Source organism: Mrakia frigida (genome assembly GCF_051309035.1).
Source record: "Mrakia frigida strain ATCC 22029 unplaced genomic scaffold BDY24scaffold_15, whole genome shotgun sequence".
Taxonomy (NCBI): domain Eukaryota; kingdom Fungi; phylum Basidiomycota; class Tremellomycetes; order Cystofilobasidiales; family Mrakiaceae; genus Mrakia; species Mrakia frigida.
Window position 1 is genome coordinate 406,227 of NW_027481266.1, and position 24,629 is coordinate 430,855.

General features: G+C 53.5%; 6 protein-coding genes across 6 annotated transcripts; 2 read left to right on the forward strand and 4 right to left on the reverse strand.

Moving 5' to 3' along the window:
* Positions 1–72: 72 nt before the first annotated feature.
* On the reverse strand, positions 73–3,767 carry BDY24DRAFT_388959 (major facilitator superfamily domain-containing protein). The gene is made up of 19 exons (XM_076640460.1): positions 3,301–3,767; positions 3,104–3,199; positions 2,978–2,988; positions 2,848–2,879; positions 2,701–2,732; positions 2,555–2,603; positions 2,404–2,460; positions 2,327–2,337; positions 2,163–2,253; positions 2,015–2,091; positions 1,874–1,927; positions 1,398–1,758; positions 1,224–1,287; positions 1,016–1,149; positions 853–944; positions 715–782; positions 572–647; positions 369–497; positions 73–268 (listed from the first exon to the last, which is right to left on the reverse strand). The coding sequence occupies exons 1-19, from the start codon at positions 3,712–3,714 to the stop codon at positions 134–136; spliced, it is 1,983 nt and encodes a 660-aa protein (XP_076496739.1). The 5' UTR covers positions 3,715–3,767; the 3' UTR covers positions 73–133.
* A 731-nt stretch (positions 3,768–4,498) lies between these two features.
* On the reverse strand, positions 4,499–6,770 carry APN1 (DNA-(apurinic or apyrimidinic site) lyase APN1). The gene is made up of 10 exons (XM_076640461.1): positions 6,437–6,770; positions 6,161–6,261; positions 6,070–6,096; positions 5,856–5,985; positions 5,684–5,795; positions 5,501–5,600; positions 5,102–5,424; positions 4,975–5,020; positions 4,631–4,893; positions 4,499–4,562 (listed from the first exon to the last, which is right to left on the reverse strand). Exons 1-9 carry the CDS (start codon positions 6,727–6,729, stop codon positions 4,646–4,648), a joined length of 1,380 nt encoding a protein of 459 aa, XP_076496740.1. The 5' UTR covers positions 6,730–6,770; the 3' UTR covers positions 4,499–4,562; positions 4,631–4,645.
* Positions 6,771–7,107: 337 nt separating this feature from the next.
* Positions 7,108–7,652, forward strand: BDY24DRAFT_415163 (uncharacterized protein; the record flags this gene model as incomplete). The annotated part of the gene is made up of 4 exons (XM_076643411.1): positions 7,108–7,215; positions 7,289–7,336; positions 7,437–7,547; positions 7,614–7,652. The coding sequence occupies 4 exons, from the start codon at positions 7,108–7,110 to the stop codon at positions 7,650–7,652; spliced, it is 306 nt and encodes a 101-aa protein (XP_076496741.1).
* Positions 7,653–8,371: 719 nt separating this feature from the next.
* On the reverse strand, positions 8,372–11,891 carry BDY24DRAFT_441370 (DHS-like NAD/FAD-binding domain-containing protein; the record flags this gene model as incomplete). The annotated part of the gene is made up of 21 exons (XM_076644603.1): positions 11,714–11,891; positions 11,542–11,644; positions 11,391–11,450; positions 11,235–11,317; positions 11,083–11,156; positions 10,876–11,000; positions 10,725–10,800; positions 10,609–10,650; positions 10,507–10,518; positions 10,415–10,425; positions 10,314–10,327; positions 10,189–10,236; positions 10,046–10,076; positions 9,630–9,967; positions 9,468–9,486; positions 9,274–9,331; positions 9,135–9,190; positions 9,017–9,042; positions 8,887–8,928; positions 8,610–8,782; positions 8,372–8,531 (listed from the first exon to the last, which is right to left on the reverse strand). The coding sequence occupies exons 1-21, from the start codon at positions 11,873–11,875 to the stop codon at positions 8,372–8,374; spliced, it is 1,713 nt and encodes a 570-aa protein (XP_076496742.1). The 5' UTR covers positions 11,876–11,891.
* Positions 11,892–12,153: 262 nt separating this feature from the next.
* On the reverse strand, positions 12,154–13,942 carry BDY24DRAFT_388965 (uncharacterized protein). The gene is made up of 5 exons (XM_076640462.1): positions 13,537–13,942; positions 12,964–13,029; positions 12,786–12,868; positions 12,648–12,677; positions 12,154–12,489 (listed from the first exon to the last, which is right to left on the reverse strand). Exons 1-5 carry the CDS (start codon positions 13,550–13,552, stop codon positions 12,478–12,480), a joined length of 207 nt encoding a protein of 68 aa, XP_076496743.1. The 5' UTR covers positions 13,553–13,942; the 3' UTR covers positions 12,154–12,477.
* BDY24DRAFT_58944 (uncharacterized protein) lies at positions 13,537–24,496 on the forward strand. The gene is made up of 47 exons (XM_076645007.1): positions 13,537–14,226; positions 14,302–14,459; positions 14,603–14,713; positions 14,801–15,046; positions 15,126–15,177; positions 15,268–15,276; positions 15,348–15,405; positions 15,476–15,572; positions 15,668–15,702; positions 15,774–15,977; positions 16,055–16,071; positions 16,133–16,222; positions 16,312–16,377; positions 16,458–16,473; positions 16,533–16,660; positions 16,732–16,927; positions 17,001–17,290; positions 17,369–17,542; positions 17,641–17,716; positions 17,802–17,832; positions 17,921–17,974; positions 18,085–18,201; positions 18,269–18,450; positions 18,529–18,673; positions 18,748–18,876; positions 18,947–19,017; positions 19,085–19,114; positions 19,185–19,327; positions 19,408–19,860; positions 19,929–20,007; positions 20,091–20,267; positions 20,348–20,458; positions 20,530–20,551; positions 20,623–20,714; positions 20,793–20,979; positions 21,045–21,420; positions 21,497–21,726; positions 21,805–21,979; positions 22,054–22,174; positions 22,251–22,395; positions 22,468–22,537; positions 22,613–22,738; positions 22,813–23,527; positions 23,620–23,681; positions 23,768–23,782; positions 23,864–24,255; positions 24,333–24,496. Exons 1-46 carry the CDS (start codon positions 14,003–14,005, stop codon positions 24,246–24,248), a joined length of 6,690 nt encoding a protein of 2,229 aa, XP_076496744.1. The 5' UTR covers positions 13,537–14,002; the 3' UTR covers positions 24,249–24,255; positions 24,333–24,496.
* Positions 24,497–24,629: the final 133 nt, after the last annotated feature.

A 24,629-nucleotide genomic window follows, 5' to 3' on the forward strand; every position in this document is an offset into this window, starting at 1 on the left:
CTCCTCCCCTCTCTTCTCCCATTCTTTGATATATCAGGGCTGAAGCAAAACTGAAGATCAGATCGTAAAGAGGACAGGTAGTAGGCAGAGTACAAGTAGGGTATAAATACAGTAAGATATAGGGCAAGAAGGATTAAGGGACGGAGGGAGCCGGCACCTTCGCCTCTCTCTCTTCTTCTGAATCTATGGCTTCCTGAGCCTCCGTCCGTGACTCCAAGGACTTGTCTTTGCTGAAGAAGCGATGATTGGGATCCCTCCACTCCTTTCCCTGAGAAGCAGAGATAAAAACCGTCAGTTGCGAGAAGGAGAAGCGAGACGAGGAGGGGTTGGTCTCCGACGCGTCGAGAAGGGGGACAAAAGGGACGAACGTGATATGCAAGAAGAACGAAGACGCCTGAGGAGATAGTGAGAAGACCAGAGAAGAGGGTGTATAGACCTCCGTCTCCGATGTGGTCTCTGATAGGCAGAGCACACTCTGAAAGGACGAAGGCGAAGAGCTAAGACAAAGGACGACAGAACTGAGTCAGAAAAGGCGTCCCGAGGCGAAAGATGCAGAAGATAGTCTACTCACCCCTCGGAAGAAACTATTGCAAGCAACAGCTGCTGACGACCGTCCGACGTTGGAGTCAACCATGAACGCGAGAGCACTGAAAGAGAGAGAGGAAAGAGGTCAGATCGTCGTCTCGCTTTGTTTCGATTCGTTTGGAGACTCACCTCGCGTAAATCACCATGATGGAGAAACCAGCGAAGAAGAGGAAAACTACCGGCGCAGCAATGTGCACCTGGCGGAAGAACGAAGATGAAGTCAGGCTCGAGAGCAGAGCGCGTCGAAACTGGGTCGAAGCGACGAACCTTCTCTTGAGCGGTCCAAGCGTATCCCAGGAAAGATCCGATCATGACCGGAATGGCAGCAAACATGCTCTTGAGTCGCATCTCGGGTTCCGCTGAAGACGAAAGGGGAGAAGACGGGTCAGTTGGAGCGAGTCGAACGGGGGAGGAAAACGAATGAACGAACTGATTCCTCCGTTCGCCTTCGTTAGTTTCGCTCTCATGAAGTCCGAGTATCGTCCTCCGAGTAGAGAACCAAGGATGTTTCCTCCTCCGAAAGAGACGAGAACGAGTCCGACCTTAAGGGAGCCGTAGTTGTAGCTAAAAACGAGGAGGGAGGAGGGGAGGGGAGTCAGCGAGTTCAAGTATCGACGCGTCGAGAGGAGAAGACTCACGGAGCAGCAGCAAAGGTAACAGCAGCGGTAAAAGAAATGACATATTGACCTCCGAAAAGAATACCTGAAAGGAAAGAGGTGAAGGAAGGAAAGAAGGAGGAGAGGCAAAGTTCAGTCGATCAGATCAGAGCTGAGCCTTGAAAGAGAACGTTGGAAGCCAGAAAATGGACTCACCAGAAGCCAAAACAGTCAAAAGATTGACGGGCTCCTTCAAGACGGCGAGAGCAGGACGTAAAGGGTTGACGTCTCGAAGACTGAGCTTGAACTCCTGTTCCACGACGGGTTTCCTCGCTCCAGCAATCCACCACTTCCTCCTCCCGAGCGTCTGCTTCTTGTCCTCGACGACGATATCGACCTCTGTTTTTCCTCCAGTAGCAGTGGGGGTAGTCTCGCCGTCGGGCGAAGGGACCCTCGTCTCAGTCATCGGCGTCGCGTCTCCACTTCGCAGACCCTTTTCGATCTTCCGACGTTGCTTCTCCTCCTTGGTGGCTTGGTTATCGAGAGCGGCAGCGACGGATCGTTTGAGAGCCGTTTGCTGGAGCCAGAGGAGGGTCATCGAAAAGAGGGGAAAGGAGGAAGAGTGAAGTCAGCATTGCGTCGAACGCAGTCGGGTGCTCGTCCGTTTGCTTCCTGTTTCGATGATGACTCACGTAGGCGAGAGATCGCTCTCTTCTCCAGGTATCAGGGAAGAAGCAAAACGAGATCTCAGGTGGGGATGAAATGACGAAGGTCAGCTTCTGCTTTGACGAGGAGGGAAAGAGGCGAGGAAAGAAGAGGAGATGAGGACTAACGAGAGAAACACCGCCGGTGGCAGCGATGAAATAGAATGTAGACCTCCATGAGAAGGCAGAAGTAAGGGCACCACCGACTGAAGGGAGAAAGAGATAAAGAAGTCAGCAAAAGTCTGTTCAGACGCGTCGCTCTCTTTCCCGAACTGACTCAGGGGTCCCAAACTGGGTCCTAGCAGAGGAACGGCGTAGTAAAAACCCATTCTAGTTCCTCTTTCCTTGGGTTCGTAGATATCGGCGAGCTGGTAGATCGCGAAGAGATGGTCAGCAGGAGGAGAGTGCAGGACGATTAATCTCGAAGCTCGAAGGACGAACCGTTCCAGCACCTGCATAAATGAGAGGAGCGTCAGTTTGTGAGCGTCGAATGAAAGACAAGGAAAAAAATAACTCACCGATAGCCATGACTGCTGCTGAACCGAAGGCCTGAATCATTCGCATCCCGATGAGAACTGAAGGAGATATGATGAAAAGCGCATAGGCGTCCGCCAGTCAAACGAATACGTTTCTTTCTGCAAGGGAGGTCAAGATAGATAGAGAACGTACCTGGCATCGTGTTGGCACGAGAAGCAACGACGGTACCGAGGATAAACAGCTGAAAGAGCGAGAGACACGAGTCAGTTCGGAAGCAGATTTGATCAGCCCGGGCAGCCGGCCTGATGATGTAAAAGAAGATGAGGTAGGAAACTAACCGAGTAGGAGGTAAGGTATACTGGTTTCCGACCTGACAGCGAAAAGAAAAGAGTCAGTCGAGGGGAGACGCGTCAAGAGAGGAGGGGATCGAGCGGGAGGAGCTGTTCTCCCAGCAGCGATGGCGAGAAAGAGAGAGGAAAGCTTACCGATTATTTCGGCAATACTCGACCAGAAGATCCTGCGAGAATAGAGGTTGAGAGAAAAGGTCAGCTCGGTGGAAAAGAGACAAAGGAGTAGCGCGTCGCGATTCAGCCCGCGTCGAAACACGAGACTCACGGCCAGCCTCCCTGTTGAGCGAAAGAAGACGAAGGAGAGGCATTGTTCGTCAGTAAGAGTGATAGTGTGCGAGTACCGATGCAGAAGCAAACGTAAAAGTCGCCTGGAAAGGAGAGAGAGACTGACTTGAAAGAGGATGAACAACGAGAGCGAGAGAGCAAGCTCTGCGTCCGTAGCATTCAGCTCCGTTCGGAGTTGGTCAAACGCAGGGTTGTAAATAGCCTTGGTTGTTCAGACGAAAGAATGTGATTGTTTATCAGAGTCAGCGAAGAGGAACGAAGCTGAACGAAGGTGAAATCAAAGGACGGTTCATTTTTACTCACAGCTCCCAAGGTCGGCGTGAGACTTCCCAGAGAAACCATCACCAGAACTATCATCTTCTTCCTATCCGACCATTGTCGAGGGTCGTTGTCGACGAGGGAGTGTTCGATGTCGACGAGGGTCGAGGTGGAGGAAATGGGAGGAGCTCGTGCAACGGCTGAACCCGTTAAAGGAGTAAAAGCTGCATGTCCCTCTGAGATCGAAGGCGAGCTGGAACGAGATCGGGCTGGAGGTGCTGGTGTAGGATCCTCGAGGACGGCTGAGAAGTGAGCCCGAGGAGCGTAGCGGGTGGAGGAGGAGGAAGGAGCTTGGGAATGAGCTTGGGAGGAAGGAGAAGGGGAGGAGGGGTTGTGCGAGCTCGGGTTGTCGAACGATTGACGCTCCGGATCGGGAGGTCCTGGGTTGGTGGTAGACATGGGAGATGGTCGAGTAGGTATGGAAGATTGTGGTTAAGCACCAATGAGGTCGGTGGGAGTTGGAGTCAGGATCTAGAGAGTCAAGAGCGAAGCTGACCCCGGCGTCGAATTTGGTCGGAGGGAGGAACCGACGACCGCATATACGAGCTCTTCGGACCTTAGAAATGCTTGCAAGGTCCTGAAATTGCTAGAGTTCATTCCCAGGATATATATGCTGCGAACATCCAAACGAGGAGTTTTCCGCTCTGGAAGTTTTCGAGTTCCGAGGCAAAACCGATTACCCTCGAAGACTCAGCCACGCCGAGGAAGGGAAAGGCCGCTGGGTCGAGTTGACTACTTCGAAAGGAAGCTTTGCCCTCGACTTTTTCACTGTGAAGAGCTGGGACACGCAGCTATTTGATCAAGTGGCCATAGAGGCAAGCGAAAGAAGACGCAAGAGAAGCTGAAAGAGCAAAGAAAGAAAGAATCCGACGAGCGCCGCCGGGGTCAGCCTTCGGATCGTTCGAACGAAGGATTTTGGCAACGACTGGAGAAGCGAGAAGTATTTTGAGACTACTCTGCAGGGTGGAGGTTTCGACTCCTTGGTCAGCAGACCTCAGCAGAAGATCTGCTTGCTAGGTAACAGAAGACGAAACTCGCCTCGAACGACCCGACTCTCCGACACTGAACTCTCGTCCTAGGACATCCTAGTCTACTCTCCAACGCGAGAAGATCGAAGAGATCAGAAAGCTGGCTCGTCGATGGGATCATCCATCTTCCAAAGAAAGAGATAGACGCGTCGCATCGGCCCCGAAGACGCGTCACACGAACTTCCGCTCTCTGCCCTCGCGGTTTTCGACAAGTTCCATCTGAGGAACGAAGGGAAGAAGAGAAGTCAGTGTACGTTCGAAGAAAATACATAGAGCATTCTACTCACCAGAGACGTGTTTTTCTAGTCCTCCCCGTAGCTCTCTTCCTCCTTCTTCGTCTTCCCACCCGTCTTCTTCGTCGCTCGAGGCTTCTTCGACACCTTCGCAGGCTTCTCCTCCCCCTCCTTCTCTCCATGGTCATGTTCGTCCTCCTCCTCGTCGATATTAGCGGCCGTCTTCTTGGAGGTGGCTTTCTTCTTCGTCTTCGTCTTTGACTTGGACGCGAAAGCAGCTTTCAGAGCAGAGCACTCCTTTCGCCAGCAAGCTTGAACTGGATTATGACCAAAGAGGAAGAGATGAAGCATGTCAGCGTGAGATGAGGGAAGAGAAGCGAACGAGTAAGTCGACTCACTCTCTGGAATGAGCGACGGATCCTCCAACACCTCGAGCTCGTGTAGCTGATCAGAAACAGGGAAGACCGAAAGATCAGAACTTGTAATCGCTCTCCCAGACGGAGGAGCCGAAGAATCGACACTCACCAGTTCGATCTCCCTCTTCCAAACCTCTTCGCACCCATCGTTCGGCGTCTCCAAAATCCAAACCACCTCCTCCCAACTCCAAGGCTTCTCGCTCCCGTCCATTCCTTTCCACCTCAGCAGTCCCCAGAACCCTTCCAATCCGATGTGACCGAACCCAAGGTTCTCGTGACGGTCCTTCTTGAGTCCGACGGCGAACTTGGAATCGTTGACGTGGAGAGCTCGAAGGAAGCGAGGAGGGACGATGGTGAAGAAGCGGGTGAGGGTTTCGTGGAGAGCTGAGGGAGGAGAGAGGGAGTTGTCGAGGGAGGAGGAGTGGAGATGACCTGTTCGGGAGAGAGAGGAGGATGAGATGAGAATAGAAAGAAGTGTTGACTCGAGGTTGAAGAGAAGGAAACGTACAGGTGTCGACGCAGACTCCGACTCGAGTTTGATCAACGACTAGAGCGATGATATCTCTGAGATCTTCGGCTCGAGACCCTAGAACATCTCCCTGACCAGCCTGATGAGAGAAACGGAGCGATGAAGATCAGCGAGGACGTTCGAAAGGAGAAAAGAAGAGAGGCAAGACACGTCGAAACGAACCATGTTTTCTAGAACGATTGTCACCCCCTTGGTCTCGCCCAACGCTCGATTGATCGCTTCAGCAACAAACCCGATAGCCGTAGATCTATCCTGTTTCATCGCTGATCCAGGACTGTAGGTAAGAGGTCAGCCTCCGAGGCGAACAGTCGAGAAGAGAGGAGGTGCGACGAACTGAAAGTTGTACATGGCGATCCCCAAGCTCTCACATCTCTTGAGATCATCCAAGAAGCACTCGTAAGACTTCTCCCGCTTGTCGGCATCGGGGTTGGCATGGTTGACGAGGTACGATCCGTGTGGTAGAACTAGAAACGATCGAGGGGAGAGGGACGCGACGCAGAAGTCAGTCGGAGCTCGAATGGAGCGCAAGGGTGAGAAGAGGTACTGACTATCTTTTCGAGAGTCGTAGTTGTGAGCTGTGAAATATATGTGGAGTCAGTGAATAAGCTAGAGGAGAAGAGGGAAGTAGGAAAGCCGTACTCTTGAGAGCATCAGGGAAGGCGGAGGAGACGGTTTCGACAGGGAGGGGAGGACCGCTCCACTGCCGCTGATTCTTGAGGAAGAGAGCAAAGGAGCGAGCTCTGCGTAGACGTGAGTCGTCAAAGAGAGAGAGAGAGTCAGTACTCGTGATCTGGAGTCGTTGAACAGCTTCAGTTCTCCTCAGAAAGACTCCGTCCGTCGAGCTCAACTTCGCCTCGCCTCCCTCCCTCCCTGCCCTTACAGTTCGTCGATCCCGAATAAGAGAAGCAGACTAACCCTATGTTCGCAGCATTATCGCAAGCCATCTGTACTCCTCCTGCCGCGCTGACGTGAGCTCCAATCCTGATGTTGCTCGTCGTGTTCCTCGACGGGAACACGGTCGGCTCCTTCTCCTTCTTTGCTCGTTTCCGAGGAGGAGGAAGATCGGCAGTCGCTGGAGCTGGGATCGGAGGGTCTACCGGTGGAGGAGATGGAGGGACCGACGAGAGAGAGGAGGTGGAAGCGCGAGAAAGCGTTCGTTTGAGAGTCGAGTGGAGGGCGAGGGAGGGAGGAGGAGGGGAGGGAGACATCGAGGTCCAGCGAGCGAGCCTGGGAAGAAGGTGAGCAGCGGTGGTGAATGAGACTCGAATGGCTGTAGGCTAGATCGTGGGCGAGATGGTCGCGGAGAGTTGAGAAATTTGAGCGTTGAGGAGGGAGGGACAGAGGAAGCGTGTCAAGCTCGAAACGGAATGAAGGTCGGAGCTCACCTCGTCGTCCTTCCCTCCCAACGTCCAGCATCCCGCAAAACCTTTGAAACCGACAGAAGACCTCCTCGATCCACTCTTCTGCCTACTATCGTCATCCCCGTACCACGGCCGTTCTTCCTTCGTCTTTCGACGGACTTCCCCCCCTCCTCTCCTCCCTTTCCCTTCGACGTCCTTCCTTCCCTCCCTGCTCCTCCTCTCCTCATGTCGACTCCAGCCGCTTTTGCTAGACTACTTGGAATCTCGTCTGACCCCGGCAGATACAGGACTCAAGCTTTCTCTTCTGCCGAGTACGATGCTATCATCGCCTGCGTGAGTCTCGCTCGTTCTCTGGCGAGCACTCCTCCCTCGTCCGCGTCTGACTCTTTGCTGGACGGCTTCACAGTACAACGAGGTCGTTGAACGAGATGGAGACAAGTTTCTCTCCTTCTGGGTGAGTACTCCGCCGTCCCGACTTTCAATAGGTCGACGTACGAGCGCTAGACTAACGCGCGTCTTTTCCAGCCGAGTTCTCTGCAATGTTCCTCCCCCAGCTCGTCCAATCCTACATGATACGCCCCTTTGACGAGGATCACTCCTTGAACAGCCTCACGGATCTTCTAAACTACACCTGCTGGATCAAGTTGGTCATGGACAGCAACTCGGTCGGTCACTTCGTTCGAACTCGAGGCTGACTCGTCTCTCTTCTTTCTTCGTCTCGCCCTCTTCAGACCATCGAGGGAGATCGAAGCTTACGGGTCACAGTCTGAGGTGCTGTTGAGAGGCGTAGGGAGCTGTTGTCAGCGTTGGAGGACGGAGGGAGGACGCGTCGGAAAGTCGGAACTTGGCTCGAGGTGAGCTTCGATCTCTCGTTTCCCCTCCCCCTTCTTCTTCGAACCCAAACTAACTCTTTCGGCCTTCATCCCTTCATTTTCACCTGTTGCAGAGAACTCACACGTCCTCACGTCGTCGTCCTCATCTTCGAACGCTCGTCGATTCCCCTCGTCACCTTCTTTTTTTCGGACGCGTCGAGCTTTCGATCTTCTGTTCTTCTCTCTCTCTTCGCACGCTTAGCTTCATTCGTAATTCTTCTATCTACTCTAGCTCCCAACCGATCTAGCCCGTCGGCACGAGCGTCTGATCACCTCTTCGCCTTGGTTTCTTTCTTTTACGACGCGTCGAGCTTTCCCTTCTCTCTCTCTCTCCCTCTTCTTACTTCAGTTCCCTACAACTCCTCTATCTATTCTAGCCCACGACCGATCTAATCGCCTTTCTGTTTATCCGTGCCCACCTTCCCTTCCTGCCCGCCCATCTTGCCCTTCCCTCGAAACCTCGAGTCGAACCCTACGCGTCCCTCTCCCCTGAGTCTCTCTCCCTTCCCTCGCGCCGTCCTCTTCTTCCTCAACCCAGCTGCCACTCGCCCAGCCGCACAACAAAGAAAACAGACTTCGTTAATCATAACACGCGAAACCCCAAAACGAAAAACAATCTACTCCTCCTCACTCCCGCTCTCTTCTCCCTCCTCCCCACCCGCCTCGCCTCCTCCCTGCTGCTCCTCCTCCTCCTCCTCCTCAGAATCCTCCTCGTAAGCTCTCCTCAACGCGTCCACATACCCTCCTCCCTCTGCTCCGTCGAACAGCCAGAAATGACTGCCGAAACCCAAACGCGTCAGTTTCATTCGGGCCCTCGGAAGAAAGGGAGGCTAGGCTGTAGAAATTAGAACGCACCTTTCTCCAACCCTCGTAGGTTCCGCACTAGGTTTCGAAGGCGATCGTGCAGTCGCAGCGTTTGTTGAAGTAGGAGAAGGAGGAGGAGGAGGAGGAGGAGGAGGAGGGAGGACCCAACCGAGTCGAGAGGAGATGAGCTGCATGATCGCGTCGGCGTCGCCTAGGAGGTTGATCTGCGGGAGTGGTAGCGAAATAAGAAGTAGAGTGAGCGGAGTGAGGAGGGAAGAAGGGTGAGAGAGAGGGGAAAGAAGGGAGAAAGAGGAGGAGGAGGACGAACATCAGGTTGGAAGTGTTTTACGGGTGTTTTGTTGATCAGGATCTGGGTTTGAAAGAAACGAAACAGCGAAAGCGCGCTCGAAGTCAGCATCTGCCTCGTCGAAGAGAGATGAGCCAGACGGGAACGGAACTTGTGGTATCGAATGAGGTAGATGAGCTGTTCCGTCCCGACGAGCCCAAAACCCAGACGCGTCAGTTTTGTCCCTTCCTTCGTTCGTCTTCCTCGAAAGGGGTCGAAAAAACTCTCACCGAGCACTTCCGAAACAGGAGCGACTTGTAAGCTACTTCCTATGATGATCAATAGGCTGTTGTCGAACGAAACGGGGTGGTCAGTAAACGTCGAACGAAGAGACGCGTCGTTCGAAAAAGAGAAAAGCGAAAGACTCACTCAACCTCCTCCCGATCGGAGAACAAACACCTATCGAACCGGTCGTCTAGTTTCTCGCCTGTTTTTGAAGCGATCCCCAACCAGAAGAAGCATCGAAACCGTCAGCGCTTCGTTGAAACTCTTCTCCGTTCCGTCTTCTTCGAGACTCGACTCGACCTCTACTGATCGAAACGAGCCAAAAACTCACTACTCACCAAAGAAAGTGATATCAGGCTGTTTTCGATCCCAATTAATCCCAAACGTACAAACGACAGGAGCAAACTCAAGGTCAGCCGTTCTTTCTCTCTCTCTTCTCTCAACCCTCTCAACCCTCCCGCCCTCGACCTCTCCAACGACAAAGACGACTCGAAACGAACCTTCATCACCCCTCTCCCCGGCCTCCTCTTCCCACCCCCGTTCCACTCCCCTGCCACCTCCTCCTCCTCCTCACTACTCCCTCCTCCCCACCCACTCTTCCCCTTGCCCTTCCCACCGTTCCCCTTCTTCCTCTTCTTCGCCCCACCCTCCCTCTCCCTCTCCCTCTCCCGATCCACCCTCTCACATTCAGGACACATCGGTACTTCCTGCCGCATAACGCTCTTCTCGATATCCTTCCCAGGAACGTGGTGGGAGCATTGGATGCAGGTGGCAGTGGCGAACGAGCCGTGGCATTGGAGCGTTTTGGAGGCGGAGATTCCTACGAGGGATTCGAGCGCTACGAAACGGAGGGGAGGAGGGAAGGAGGAGGGTAAGGAGGGTAAGAAGGGAGAGGGAGGGAGCGAGAGAGACGTACTGTCGATGTTTTGAGTGTAGTTTCGGAGGAGCTGGAGGTTTGGAGGAGAGCGAGAGAGAAGAAGTGGGTTAGTGAGAGTGAGAGGGAGAGAAAAGAAGAAAAGGAGGGAGAGAAGGAGGAAAAGAAGAGACGCGACGACAAACCTTCCCCTTGTCTTCCAGGAGTTTGATCCAGCGGTGGCAGGGTGAGGGCTGCGATGAAAGAGCGAATCAGAGGTCAAGTGTAAGTTAAATGAGCTGGGGGGAAGAAGGGAAAGAAAGGGACGAACGACGAAGTTGGAGGCTGCGAAAGGAAACGAAGGAGGGAGAGACGCGTCGAGATCAGTTTTGAGCTGTCGAGCAACAAGCGACGAAACGAGAGCGAGCTCACGATAAATTTGACTACCACGTCGGATTCCCAAATATTGAAAACGTCAGCTCCATAGACGCGGATCGATAGAAGAAGAACCGACCAAAACTCACGAAGCGAACGAACTGACGCGCCGAACCCCCAAACCCAAACCATCATCAGCTCTCCCTCTCCTCTCCCTCCTCCCTCCAACCCTCTCGCAATTCTGAACTTACTAAAAAACCTTCGGGTTCTCCCTGAAATACGCGATGTCGAACCTTTCAAACAACCACCCGCAACAACATCAGCTCTCCCTCTCCTTCGTTCTCTCGTTCGTTTCGAAGCGACTCACATCTGCTGAGGATCATCCAACTCATACTTCCCCTCGTCCTTCAACCTCGCATACAATCCTTCGGAACTTCGGAAGTCTGCAGCAAGAACGCGTTCGAAATCAAATCAGCACATGAGAGAGAAGCGAGCTTGAAGCGAAACGAGACGCTCACCCGGGATCCCACAACTAACACTAATCCCCGCTCCCGTCAGCACCAAAATCTTCTTGCTCTCTGCTATAAGCGAAAGAGCCTGCTCCCACGTGTTGAGATGAGCGAGTTTCGTGCGCCGACGGAGTCTAAGCCAGAACCAAAAAAACGGTCAGCTTCGAGCTTCGAGCTTTTGAGCTTCGTGAGCTCGCTCCCCAAGTTGGGACTCACATCCTCGACAACGCCATCTTCAAAACAGGCAGCAACGACGCATCCTCGATATTCGGGTTTCGTAGACTCTTGGGCTTCAGTTCCAATCAAAGTAAAAGGTGAGCTCGAGCTTTCAAGGGCGGACACGTCCGGAAGGAGCGAGACGAACGAACCAAGTTGACGTCGAACGCAAAGAGCAAGTGCAAGATAGGGATCCGATGTTGGAGGACGTAGGTCTTTATGAACGTCAACAAACCTGTTTAAGGAAAAAAAACGGTGGGTGAGCCGGGAGGGAGGAGAGGGAGGGAAGAAGAGAGGTGAGAGCTGACCTCGTTCCTTGAGGAAGGCCACCATGTCGTCGATTTGGGACTGGGGGGGTCGGTTGGCGGCTTTATCAAAAACAAAAGAAACAATCCGTTAGAGCTTATCAGCTTCCTTGATTAGATAAAGCAAAGGGGAAGAGGAGGTGCTGGTGCTGACCTTCAAACTCCAACCACTCCAACTCCCTCTTCACCTCCTCCTCGTCCACGTCCCCTCCTCCAGCCTCTTCTTCCTCCATCTCCTCGTTCTCTACCATTTCATCCTAACTCACACGCAAACAACCCAATCAGCTCTCTTAAACAAAAACATTGCTCGAGTTCACTCAACTCACCCAGTCCTCGGAATCCAAACTGCCCTGGACGTTGAAGTCGAACTCGAACTCATCGTCTCCTCCAGGTCCTTCGACCGAAACGGGGATGGTGAGGGGGTGGGCGGAGGAGGAAGCGAAGGAGGAGAAGGGGATGCAAGAGGGAGAGCGGGAGCGTTTGGACATGGATGGATGGATGGTGAGAGTTGGGAGGGGAAGGAGAGGAGGGAGGGGGGTGTTGTTCGTGAGCTCGAGCGTTTGTTTGTTTTATATTTTGGAGTTCTTGTTGTTTCTTTTTTTGGGGGAAAGAGGATGGGAATGGAGAGCAGGGTTTCAAGAGAGAGGTCGACCTTTTTAAACGAGAAGGCTTTTTTTCGATGCGAAAGACGCGTCGAGCAGAGGACTCAGGAGCTGAAGTTCGTTCGGGACGTTTGCCTTCCTTCCTCTCAACAGCAGCCTGGCTCGCACTCGAAGAGGGTACATAACAGATTAAAGAAGAAACTGAGACTACATAGACTAACACTAGACTAAAAAGATCTGACGAGAGCCCAAAAGGAAGCGAGAACGAAAACGAGAACGAGCCAGACGTAAGACGCGAGAGGAGAGAGTGTGTGTGTGTGTGTGTGCTAGGGTTGGTAGTGGTATCAAGTATGCGAGATAGAGATTCGTGCTAAGATGGAGATGGAGAGGTACGAGATGGATCGGAGTAAGGTGTGGGACGAGGATCGAGCTAGAGAACGAGAGAGGGAGGGATCGTAGTCCGTGCGGAGCGAGCGAGCGAGAGGGTTTTACTTCCTGTTCTGTTGAGCGGAACGAAACAGTCGGAGGAAAGGTGGGGTGGGGAGAGGAGAGAGAGAGGGAGAGAAGGGTCAGCGACGAGGTTGACGAGATGAAGGAATGGCCAGCGACTGAACGCAAGCAAAGGGCAGGAAGGCAAGAAGAGAGGACAAGAACGAACCTTGGGGTTCTCAGGAGAGACAGCCCAGGACTGTAGTATGTAACCAAAGCCACAAACAGATCAGCATACAAGCGAACGAGAAGAAGCGACGACGGAGAACGAAAGCTCAAGCTGAAGAGCTCGTTCAACGAAACTCACCTTCGCAATCTCCTTGAACCTGATCGCATGAGACTTCTCCGGGTGCTGCTCCTTGGAGAGAGCAAGCTGGACCTTCATGTAGTCTGTTGTTCACCCAGCAAAACGCGTCAGTGGAGGAACGAAGGGGAGGAAACGAAGGGGAGGGAGAGAGGGAGGGAAAGGGAGAGGATGGACTAACCGTTGTACGCAGAAGTCTTCCCCTTCTTAGCGGTGGAGGTCTTTCCCTTGGGGAGCGAAGCTTCGGCTGCAAGACACAAGAGAGAAGGAAGAAGGAGAAGAGGTCAGCATAGAGAGAGGGAGACGAACGAGAGAGAGAGGTGACAAGTTTGAGCTCGAGCTCGTTTTCCCTTCCCATCATCACCGCGAGAACAGGAGCAGCGTAGATGAAGTTCCGGAGTCTGAGCTCCACCCCAGCGGTGTACCCAAAGTGGGCTCGAAAGGGAGGACGGAGAATTTTGAAGCGACAGGGAAAGAGTGGAAGGAAAGCTCAACATGGGGCACCCTCTCCTTCCCTTCCTCTTGTGTTCCCTCTACAGCTTCCACCCATCCTCCCTCCTGCCTAGCACCCATAGAGAGACGAGATGAAGCTCTTCCTATCCATCTCAGAACCAGCTCTAGAGGCTCCCTCGTGCTCGAGCCCTCGTCCTTCGACGTTCACTCCTCCGACGGACGAGGGAGGTGAAGGAGGAGGGTTTGCCTCGTTCTAGACGCGTCAAGTAGAGAGAGGAGAGAGAGGGAGATGAGAGCGCACCTTTCTTAGCGGGCATGGTTGAAGAAGGAAGTGGAGTTGAATGGGAAGAGGGGAACGGCGGCGGTGGGTGAAGGGTTGAGGTGATGGTTTGGAGGAGAAACGAAATGGAAAGAGGGGAAAGAGTTCGTCGGGGAGAAACACGTGAGGACTTCTTTTTGTGATCTGAAAGACGCGTTCTGGATGCTGTTAGGACGTGTCTGGTAGTGTTGGGTAGAAACGTGGGAGAGAAAATCTGCTGTGGAAGTGGGGAGCGAAAGCGAGGCGAGCGAGGGAGAGGGGAGGGAGGGAAGGAGGAGGAGGTTGAGCTCGAGCTGAACAAGAAGGAGCCAAGTAGCGGATTCCCTTGAAAGTTTGTGGGATTCCACTGAAGGGACGAAGAGTAGTAGGATGAGAGCGTCGGAGTGTAGTAGAGTGAACGAAGATTTTTCTCAGATGCTGGCCGTTGGGAGGGAGAACGGTCAAGCTGATGATCAAGAGATTCGAGCTCGCTCTCCTTCTTCCCTTCCCTCCACCCTCCACGACCCCCAAAAACAAACCTATCACCACCGCTTGTCTTCTAACTCCAACCTATCAACCCAACTCCCATCTTCTAGCCCTTTCTGGTTCTTTTTGCTCGACGATGGCCACCTCTGGCTCAACTCCTTCCGCGGACATCCTCGCGTCCATCGAGGAGCAGGTCCTTTTCGTTTGGTGAGCTCTCCCGTTTCTCTTTGAAAGATACAGAGAAGCAACGTATCTGAACTGCCTTCTCCCCTTTCTCTCCAGCCAAGCCGATGCTATCTCTCTGAATACGGTCACCAAGAGCTACGAACAGGCGGGAGTGGGAGACTTCAAGCTTCTCAAGCTCGAGACAGAGTTCGTCAAGGGCTACTTTCTCGCTCTACAAGGAAGCAAGAAGCTGAACATCAAGTCGAGATATAGAAGTGAGTCCTGTCGTTTCTATAGTAGAACTTGAAGGAGCTCTTGGGGTAAGGGAGAAGTGGACGATGGTAAACGAGGCAGAAGATGTTGAGCTCGAGCTCACCCTTCTCTCTCCCTCCCTTCTCTCCTTGTTCTCTCTACTCAGTCTCCCCAGAGATGGTCCTCAACGCTTCTCAACGAAAACGACATGCCATCACCATCAAACTCATCCAAGAGGATATCCCTTACCTCGACATCTCCTTCGAAAACGCCGAAGGTCAGTCTCCTCCTTCCTCCTCTCGCCGTCTTCTCTCTTTCTCGAGCTCACTCTCTTCCTCTGGCCCTTTCTTCTCCTCAATTTTAGACCTCGACGCCTTCAAGAAAGTCTTCAACAAGACCATCAAGATCCTCAACAAACCCATCGAGGTCGAGAAGGCGGAGACGGAGGGTCAGGACTTCACCGCTGTTCAGGACGTCGAGGTCGAGGAGGAAGTCATCGCTCCCATCAACCCCTACATCACCACAATCCAACCAGTCAAGGCTGCTGCTTTCTTCAACAACGTCGCTAAGGATCTGGGAGTCTGGGAGGTCTATCTGTCGACCAAGACCAGTGAGTGAAAGACGTCGCCTCGAGCTTGATCTCTCTCGAGGGAGGGACTCGGTTGTTGACTTTTCGATGCTTCTGTCAGTCAACTACCTGCGTCAGTGTCAAGATAAGAAGACTCTGAAGATCGTTGGACAGTGAGCAGAGGCTGTTTCGCTCCGTCTTCGTCTCCTTCGATCGATCCGAGCTCATCGTCTCGTTCTTCTTCGCGTCCTTTCCCTACCCAGACGAATCGCGTACGTCTTCCTTCCCTCTCACCTCCATGTATTCGTCTTCTGAGCTCTTTTCCTCCATTCGGTTGTTACAGTGAGCTCTCTCAAGGAGTCATGTCCGGAGACAACGCCAAACCTCTCACCAACAGCAAGGTCGGCATCCGTTCCTCAACCTCCGACCAAATCACCAACCTGACATTTCTCTTCCTCTTTCAATCTCCAGGGAGTCCCCATCTTCGAAGCCAAGACGACGAGAGATCAACGAGTTGTCTGGTCGGTCGATATCATGCCGGACGACGACAAGAAGGTCGATCGACAAGGTTCGTGTCGACGCGTCTTCTCCCTCACAAGACTCGGTCTCCCTTGCATTTTCGGTCTCCCTCGCTCACCTTACTTCTCTTGCTGCGTTTTAAAGTCATCAAGGTCTGGGGTATCCACACCCACGCTGAGGTTCGCCACTGTCTCGACTCCTTTTCCGTTTCTGTCCGAGGCTGATCGACCATTCGCCTCGTGAACCACAGATCAACAACAAGATCTGGTCGTCCATCTCGCTCGAGTCCTTATCACGAGGCAAGGAATACTGCCGACGATGCGACTATAGGAAAGCTCCGAGAGTCAAAGGAGCTGGACTCAACCTACCCGAGTCGTGGGCCTGGGACGCCAGTGCTGTTGACGAGGAGGTTGAGAAGCCGAACTTCCAGCACTCGGACGAGGACTTCTTGGAGGTGAGTCGAGTCGGGATCCAATCCAGTACCTGCATAGCTGAAGCTGAGCGCTGCGTTGTTTCCTTCTGTACGAACAGCTTCACAAATATCTTGCGTGAGTTCATTTCCCCTTGCTCGAGTTCTCGTCCCTGACTCTCTGTTTTGCCTCCTCGCAGACTCGAGAAGTTCACGCCTTGTACGAAAGGTCTCTTTGCCACGTTCCAAGCTGGTTTGGGTGGGGATACGATGCACGTCTTCGCCGTTTCGTGAGTCGTTACCTTCGCTTCTTCCTCGGCTCGACGTGTCCGTTTGCAGTCTCTCTCGCTGACTGTTCTCTCTATACTGATCACTCCAGTGCTCGAGAACAAGCTATTATGAACCACGAAGGGTCTTGCTTCGTTCTTGGTCGTAGTGGAACTGGGTAAGTCGCCTCTCTTTCTCGAACGCGTCGTCCGCCCATCGACCTCGAACTGATGTCTTCTTTCGCTTCCTTTTCGTCAGTAAAACCACATCGATGGTCAGTCTTGTATTTCTATTCCTTCCTCGAATCTCCTCTGACTTCCTTGACGTCCACAGGTCTTCCGAATGCTCGGAGTCGAACTCAGTCAACCGCCGCCTGGAGGAGCTCATCGTCGTTATCGAAGTATTTTCTGCACCCACTCTCCCGTTCTCGCTGCCAAGGTCGGAGAGTATTATAGGAAGCTGTGAGCGCTTATTTCGTCTTCGTTCTACTCGTCCGTCGGCACACTGATGCTTCTCCTTCCCGCTCTCCCAGCCTTGGAACGATCAAGCTCGACAAACTCAGCGACGAGCAACGAGCTGAAGCCATGCGAGGCAAGGAGAAGTACGCCTTCCAGGAAAAATCCTCCGTCTTCGACATGACTGGAACCGGATACAAGGAGGACCCTCTGCCTCGCAGGTTTTCCGAGCTCGAGCCCAAGCACTTCCCTCTCTTCCTCTCGTTCGACAAGGTAAGCTGTTCGTCCTCTCCTTTCTTCCTCAAACCCGAGCTGACTTCTTTTTCTTCTTTTATGATGCATTCAGCTCTGCGCTCTCGTCGAAGCCGACTACGACCTCTCGTACGGTCGATCCATCGCTCCCGCCTCAGCAGGTCCAGCAGGAGAAACCGACGCGACTCAACTGGATGAACTCGACGAGAAGCCTCCTCCCTCCATCCTCGAATCCGTCTACGACTCGGGGAGGAACAACAACGCCGAAGCTCAACTCGTCACCTACGAGAAGTTCGTCAACAACTATTGGGATCATTTCGATCAGGTCTTAACAGCTGGACTCGATCCTGCACTCGTTTGGTCGGAGATTTTGGGAGTCATCAGGTTCGTTCTCTCCTTCGTCCCCTCTCCCGGCGGTGGAGCTTGTCGCTGACACTTTTCGGCCTTCGTTGGACTCTGCAGAGGATCCGAAGCCGCCGCCGACGCAAAGGGAGGATTCCTGACCGAAACCGATTACAAGGGACTCTCCGATAGGACTCAAGGAACCTTTGCTGATCGACGAGGATCGATCTACGCCATCTTCAAGACCTACATGAGGATTAAGATGGAGAGGAAAGAGAAGGATGCTGCTGATCGGTGAGTCTGAGGGTCGAAGGAAAGACGTGTCGAGACACTGGGTTCTCTTTCCGAATACTCGCTGACGGAGCGTTGTGGGTTCTGACGTTGGGTCACAGAACTCATGCCATTTTGGATCAGATGGTCAAGTACCCGAATCGAGTCCCGAAGATCGATTTCGTGTACATCGACGAGGCGCGTTCCCCTTCCTTCCCGCTCCCCCTGCCCTCAGCTCGAGGCTTCTGAGCTGACGGTTCCTTCACCTCGTTTCGGTATTTAGGCTCAAGATAACCTCATCATCGACTGCAAATGTGAGCTTTCACTCTTCGTCGAGCGCCGTTTCGCGGTTCGTTCAAAACCGAGTTTGACGATTTTCGTTCGTCTTTCCCTCTCTTCCAGTCATCCGAAGTCTCTGCAGCAATCCTTCGGGGCACTTCTTCTGTGGAGATACTGGTGAGCCTTTAGTCTGTTCAGAGTCATTGCTCGCTGAACTTAAAACAAGGAGACCGTTCTCGTCGCGTCCGTTTCTGACCTTCCCTTTTTCTTCCCGTCGCCTCCAACAGCTCAAACGATCGCCGCTGGAGCCTCGTTCCGATTCGACGACCTCAAGGCCTCGTTCTACCGACTGGAGGAGTCAGAGCCTCTCGTGAGGACTGGACTTCGTCAAGCTATCCAACCTGGTGTGTTTCGAGTCCTCTCTTCCCCGCTCGTTCCTCCCTCGTCGACTAACTGTCCTTTTCTCCTCAGCTACCTTTCAACTCACCACCAACTACAGATCCCATGGGGGTATTTGCGACGCTGCAGATGCTCTCATCAAGGTCATCCGAGATCTTTTCCCAAACTCCATCGACCATCTCGATCCGGAGAAGGGCCTCGTCCAGGGACCAAAACCTTCTTTCCTCACGCAGCGTTCGGAGTCCATCAAGGAGGTCAGTCGAGATTGGCTTCCTCTACTCTTCTCCCTCCCATCGACTGACTCGATCTTTGTTCTCCTTCCTCACTCGCAGATCTTCTCGAGCTCGGAGGGAACGTCGGAGATCGAGTTCGGAGCTCATCAGTGCATTCTCGTTCGATCGGAAAAGACCCGAGACGACCTCAGAGAGAAGCTCGGGAAGGACGCTGGTTTGATTATGACAATTTCGGAGTCGAAGGGTTCGTTTGACGACTTCGGTTTCTACTCCTTCTCTCTCCTGACTCTTCCATCCCTTCTTCCTCATCTCTTCCAGGTCTCGAGTTCTCGGATGTGGTCGTCTACAACTTCTTCAACGACTCGGCAGCTACGGAACCTCAGTGGCGAGTCGTCCTCAAGAACGTTCCAGCCGCTAAGGCTCCTCGATTCGATGTGACAAAACACTGTCAGTCTCGTCTTCTTTCTCAACGCGTCGCTGCTGTACTAAACTCCTGCCTCTTTCATCGTCGATTTAGCTATCGTCTGCACCGAGCTCAAGAAGCTCTACGTCGCGTTGACTCGAGGGCGAAACAACGTTTGGTTCTGGGTGAGTCTCGTTCCTCTCGTTGTTTCGTTGCCGTGGCCTGGGCTGACCTCCCCTCTCTTTTTATTAGGACGACTCCGATCGAGTAGATCCGATCAAGGTCCGTCGAACTGAGCTTTCGGTTTCTTGTGTCGCTCATTTACTGACGCGCTCCCTCTTTCGTTCTTCAGAACCTCCTCGACCATCAGAGTCTCGTTCATGTCGTCGATCCAGACTCTCCTCTACCCAAGATCGGAAAGGCTTCTACGGCCGAGGAATGGAAGGAACAAGCTCAGAATCTGTTCGAACGAGAGAACTACGACGGAGCCGCTCTGTGAGTTTTCTCCTCTCCACGACGCGTCCCGCCTTCGTCGCTGATTCCTTCACCCCCTTCTTCCCTTCGTCTTCCTCCAGCGCCTACGCCAAAGCTGGAGCCTTCGTCGAGAGTGGAATTTCGGAAGCCTACGCTCAACGGAAGAAGGCTTTCGTCCTCAAGGAGAACCTCAAGGGTCGAGTCCTCAAAGCCCTCCCCGCCTCGGTCGTCGAAGCGTTCAGAACCACCGGAGAAGCCTTCAACAGCTCCGCCGACGCCGCTGGTCGAGAAGGAACCCTCCCCAACGGTCCTGGAGGTCTCTACCGAATCGCAGCCGAGTGTTTCGAGGAGGCGAGCTCGTTCGAGAGAGCAGCCGAGATGTGGGAGAAGTCGCAGGATTACACCAGGGCGACGCTCTCGTACCGACGAGGAGGGTTCTTCGATATGGCCGTCAAGATCTGCCGATCTCATCCCCAACACGTCAACGCTGAGATCAGGGAGGAGATCCTTCGAGTCGCTCGAATCCAGTACTTGAGAGACCCCAAGACGGCGAAGTGAGTCCCGTCTCTCGACTCTTAACCATGCTTCTCCCTTGCTGACGCGTCGATACTCTCTTTGACAGGAACGCTTCGACACTCTTCACCGACCTCGACGAGCAGATCGAGTTCATGAGGGACTTCGGTCTCGAAGCCTTCCTCGGAGTGAGTACGAGCTCCAATCTCGTCGCCTCGCTTCGTCTCGAGCGAAATGTTTCTGACTCTCCTTCGTTTCGCCTTCCTTCCAGGATCTTCTCGAGAACGCTGGTCGATTCGACGCGGCTGGAGACTTCGCCGTTCAGGAAGGAAAGATCGAGCGTGCTGTGGACATGTACAAGAAGAACAATACGCCCGAGAGCACGTCGAAGGCTTCCGACACTCTTTTGACGGAGCTATACGCTGCTCTTCCTTTCGGTGCCTACAAGGTCAGTCCACACCTTTCCATCCTCGTTTTACTTTCCTCGTACGTTGTACTGAGTCTTCTCTTTCTTCCTCGATCTCGCAGTCGTCTCTCAACTCCATCGCCATCGCTCGAATCAGAAACTTCACCAATCTCGCCTTCCAACTCGAAAGCAAGACTCGAGCTTCCAACGCCATGACCCCTCTTCGACTGGAGGTCAGTTCAGTTCTTTTGCCGCTTCCTCTGATTCTGGCACTGACGTTCTGTCCTCTCTCTTTTTGCCACAGCTCAAGGTCTTCTTCGATTCGCGTCAGTCCTCGTCTTTCCCTTCTCCCTCGACAACCAGGCCTGACCCTTCTGTTTTCTTGTCCTTTTCACAGTGGAGGAGGAGAGGCAGAAGGGTCTGTTGAAGACTTCTTCCTCTCTCACTGACGTCGACTACGCCGAAGCTGCTTTTCTGGCGTTGGAGAAGGTGAGCGTCGTTCCTCCCTCTCTTCCTCCCTTTCCTTCTTCTTTGACTGACCCCGTGCTGTTTCTCCTCCTCTTACAGGCTCTCGAGAACCCTCTTCCTCTCAAGAAGAACAAGGTTCGACAACGTCTTCTCATCGTCCAAACGTGGTACCTGCACTTCGTGGCCGAAGGTTCCAAGATCGTCAAGACTCCACGACTTACCGAGAGCTCCAAACTCCAACGACTGTTTGGATTCCGACCTGCCGAGGAGGACTCAACCTACACTGGTGAGTCTCAATTATCTCTACCCTCTCTGTTTCCGAATGCTGAGCTTTCCTTCGGCTCTTCCCAGTCCTTCCCTCGTCCTTCCTCCAGATCGAGGCGAGCAAGAGGTCCAGCTCCGGAAACGAAGCCGTCTTCACCTCGTCGACCATCGTCCAGTTCCTTCAAACCGCCTTCGCCAAGAACGTCGTCGCCAAGATCGCTGCTCAGGAGGACAAGTTCAGAGCTTCGAACCTCATTCAACCTCCCTGCCTCCAACAGGCTTTGGCCAAATCCTGCTCGCCAACTCCTGGATCGACTTGCGCTTCTTACCACCGAGAGCCGAGTCGAGAGGATCTCAAGTCCCGCTGCATGATCATCCTCAATCAGATCCAGCTTGTAGATGCCTACGCCAACCTTTGCGCAGCTCTCGGACGACCTGCTCGAGAGGTGGAGACCGTTCGTCGGTGAGTTTTCGAGACCTCACGTTGGTCCGACGCGTCCACTTCTTTCGCTGACTATGTTCGTTGCTTTCCTTCCCAGATTCTGGCTCGACCTTCTCTGCAACTGCCTCTACCCTCCCTCTTCGGTCCTCGGATCCACCACCAACGTCGACCTCTCCCAGCTTCACAACGGACCAGCTGGTCTTGCCGTCGTTCGAAGTTGGCTCAACGAGTACTTTGCTCGACTCGATCCAAGCGGCGGAGACGTCGGTAGCTTCTTCCGAGACGTTCAACGTCTCACGGTCCTTTTCGCAGACTTCTGGCCTTCCGGTGAGTCTTCAGCTTTGCTTCTGTCGTACTCCAAGTCTCTGGACTGACTCGACGCGTCTTCTTTCTCTCCCTTTCCAGACTTCGACCGACTTGCTGGCCCGCAGAGCTCGGCGACGAAGTATGTTACTTCGCTCTCGTTGGACGGGAAGACTTCGGTCGTTCGAGACCTCTTCTCGGGAGTCAGGACGCTGGTGCTGGGGTCTCAAGGAAGCATGAACGGAGTCGATCTGAAGCGAGGGTTGAATTTCATTCGGTGAGTCTACTTCCTCTCCCTTATCGAGCTTCTACACTCGTCGCTGATCTCCCTTCCCCCTCTTCTACTCACAGATTCGTTCTCGATCAACGATTCCCGATGGAGATCAGTTTCTTCGCTGCCTTCGCCGAGAGAATCGCCGTCGCTCTCGTTATGAGCCAACGGTGGGAGAAGAAGACAAACAGTGACGGACTCGTGAGCTTCTTCTCCTTTCTCTCTCTTCCTTCGAAACAAACTCAGATCTGACGGTCTCCCCTTCTTATCCTCGCAGCATGGCCTCTTCGGTCCCATCTCCCTTCTCTCTTACCTTCACCACAGCACCGACTACCGAATCCACGTTCCTCGAGAGCACGTCACCCACTTCCTCGATTCTCTCAAGGCTCTCGCTCTTCAGATGCTCATCAGGAAACAAGGATGTGAGTAGACTCTGCAGCTTTTTCCGTTTCGAATCGATCGACCTGGCTGACCTTCCTCCTTCCTCTCTGTAGTCTGGTTCCAAACCAAAACGCTCGCTCCCAGGGAGAGGGATTTCGAGTCCCACGTCTTCCTCGAACGGATGTGAGCTCATCTCCCATTCTCTGGAGTTCGATCAACCGAAGGCTGATCCTAGACGTCGTTCTTCCTTCGATCTAGCATCTACCTCGAGACCTGGTGTTCGTGGAACTTGGAATCCGAGCCCGCTGTTCGAAACTCAGTCATGCAGTCGATTCAGAACCTCGGGAAACACAAGGAATACAAGGCTCACAACCTCCACAGCAAGTGAGTTCGGACGTGTCTCTCTTCTCTTCGTCTCCCGTCTTCTTCGAGCTGAAGCCTTTGCCTCTCCCTCTTAGGTTCACGTCGGCGAAGGACTGGGGAGAGATCCTCAAGAAGGCCCATCGTTCTCGCATCAGATCACCCCTCGACCCCGTTCTCTGCCTCCAACAGGTCGGAAAGCCCGAAACCAAGCATCCCAGAGCCATCGCTCTTCTTCCCTTCAAAGACTGGGACGATCTCGGTGTCCAGATTCGAACCAGAGCTCAAAAAGACGAAGAGGACATCAAGGGAGCTTCGAACGGACCCGTCGCGTCTTTCGTCGCCAACGGAACCTCGAACGGAACCACCACCACACCTACCTCTCCTCCCACCACCTCTACCGCCACCAACGGAGCTACTACTCACGCTCGAACACCTACCGTCGCTCCTCCCACCGCCGGATCCTCTCCCTCCACTGCCAACGACGCTTCCTCCTCCTCCCAACCCTCTCCCGACTCGACGGCCACTCCAGCTCAGACCACCGCCGCCAAGCAGGTCCAGAAGTGGTACCGAGCTCGAAAAGCTGCTCGAACGAAGGATCAAGGAGCGACCGTCAACAAGCTCGAGGCGGATCGACGAGTCAGGCTCGACAAATTCGTCCCGACCTCGAAGAAGATCCTCGATGAGAAGATCGCTGGGAGGACGCCGGAGCAGAAGAAGGCCGATAAGGAGTACGCTATTCACCTTCGAGGACCTTTCAGCAACTTGTTTTACGTGTTGGAGAGCTGTTTACCCGTCTGCAAGAAGGGGAAGGTTCGTCTCCCTCCTGCTCCCTCTTTTCGAACACGCGTTGCGGTTGCTTCTTCTTTCGCTGATCCGTCCTCGGCTCCTTTCTCGCTTCACAGAAGGACCTCTCGAGTCGATTCACCACCGCCGAGCATCTTGAGCTTGATCTTCTCGGCCAGAGGTTCGTCTTCCTTCCCAATCTTCCCCGTCGAAGTCGAAGGTCAAGATCCTGACTCGCCGTCTGTTTTTGTTCTTTTCTCTCCTCAGCATCACCCAAGCGAAGTTCGTAGCCCCCTGCATCTTGCCGCCATTAACTCCAAAAACTGACCTACTCTTCAAATTTCTTCTTCCTTCATCCACCAGCTCCCTAATCAAAGAAGTTCAAGCGCTCACCAGCTCCGTCGGTCCCACCTCCCTCACCCACGGTCCCAGTCGCTCCCTCGTCAAGCTCAAGGAGAGTTCGAAGAAGATCATCTCCATCGCCCAACGAACCATCCGCCTGTTCGATACCAATCGAAACAAGATCCAGAAGATCCTCGCTCTCGACCTCGAGTTGGGAGAGAAGGGAATGCTCCGAGCTCCTCTGCCTCGAGCTGCTCCCAAGCCGGTGAAGGTTGCGAAGAAGCCTGCGATGGGGAGGGACGACGAGAGAGAAAATTACGCTGAGGGAGGTTGGGGCGAGGAGGAGGAGGATGAGCCGATGCCTGGAGGATTTGCTAGGAGGTTCGATCCGGCCGAGACTCAGTGAAGACGAGGTGAGGGATGAGCTTTCCGACTCTTCGTCCTTGCTCTTCGTTTCACTGACCTCGTCTTCCTTTGGACCTTTTTTCAGGCTCGTCGTAGAGACGGAGACGATCGTGCTGGATGGGAGGAGGCCTGCGTCGAACGAGGAGGAGAGGAACGGGAGGGCGACGATAGCGAGAGGAAGGAAACTTTGCTCTTTGACGAACACGTACCTAATTTTTACGAAACGATTTCATCTCTCCTTTCATTTGCTCCTTCAGCTGTGCCGCTTGAAGTTCGATTCCTGAGGGGGTTCTTTCCCCAGCTCGACGAGGAAGTCGGATTGACACCAGCGGGACGCGTTTTCCTCTCCTTCACCTGTCAATCATACTCGAATTTTATAGAC

Coding starts and splice junctions, on each gene's coding strand:
- BDY24DRAFT_388959 (XM_076640460.1), bottom strand. CDS start 3,714: ATGTCTACCACCAACCCAGGACCTCCCGATCCGGAGCGTCAATCGTTC. Junction 1,759..1,873: donor GAGAGCGATCTCTCGCCTAC/GTGAGTCATCAT, acceptor CTCTGGCTCCAG/CAAACGGCTCTCAAACGATC. Junction 269..368: donor TCGTTCTTCTTGCATATCAC/GTTCGTCCCTTT, acceptor TCTGCTTCTCAG/GGAAAGGAGTGGAGGGATCC.
- APN1 (XM_076640461.1), bottom strand. CDS start 6,729: ATGTCTCCCTCCCCTCCTCCTCCCTCCCTCGCCCTCCACTCGACTCTC. Junction 5,796..5,855: donor ATCGCCATGTACAACTTTCA/GTTCGTCGCACC, acceptor TCTTACCTACAG/TCCTGGATCAGCGATGAAAC. Junction 5,021..5,101: donor GGAAGAGGGAGATCGAACTG/GTGAGTGTCGAT, acceptor GTTTCTGATCAG/CTACACGAGCTCGAGGTGTT.
- BDY24DRAFT_388965 (XM_076640462.1), bottom strand. Junction 12,869..12,963: donor GAAGACTTCTGCGTACAACG/GTTAGTCCATCC, acceptor GGTGAACAACAG/ACTACATGAAGGTCCAGCTT. Junction 12,678..12,785: donor GGTTCAAGGAGATTGCGAAG/GTGAGTTTCGTT, acceptor TACATACTACAG/TCCTGGGCTGTCTCTCCTGA.
- BDY24DRAFT_58944 (XM_076645007.1), top strand. CDS start 14,003: ATGATCAAGAGATTCGAGCTCGCTCTCCTTCTTCCCTTCCCTCCACCC. Junction 20,268..20,347: donor TTCCTTTCGGTGCCTACAAG/GTCAGTCCACAC, acceptor TCGATCTCGCAG/TCGTCTCTCAACTCCATCGC. Junction 21,421..21,496: donor GAGGTGGAGACCGTTCGTCG/GTGAGTTTTCGA, acceptor TTTCCTTCCCAG/ATTCTGGCTCGACCTTCTCT.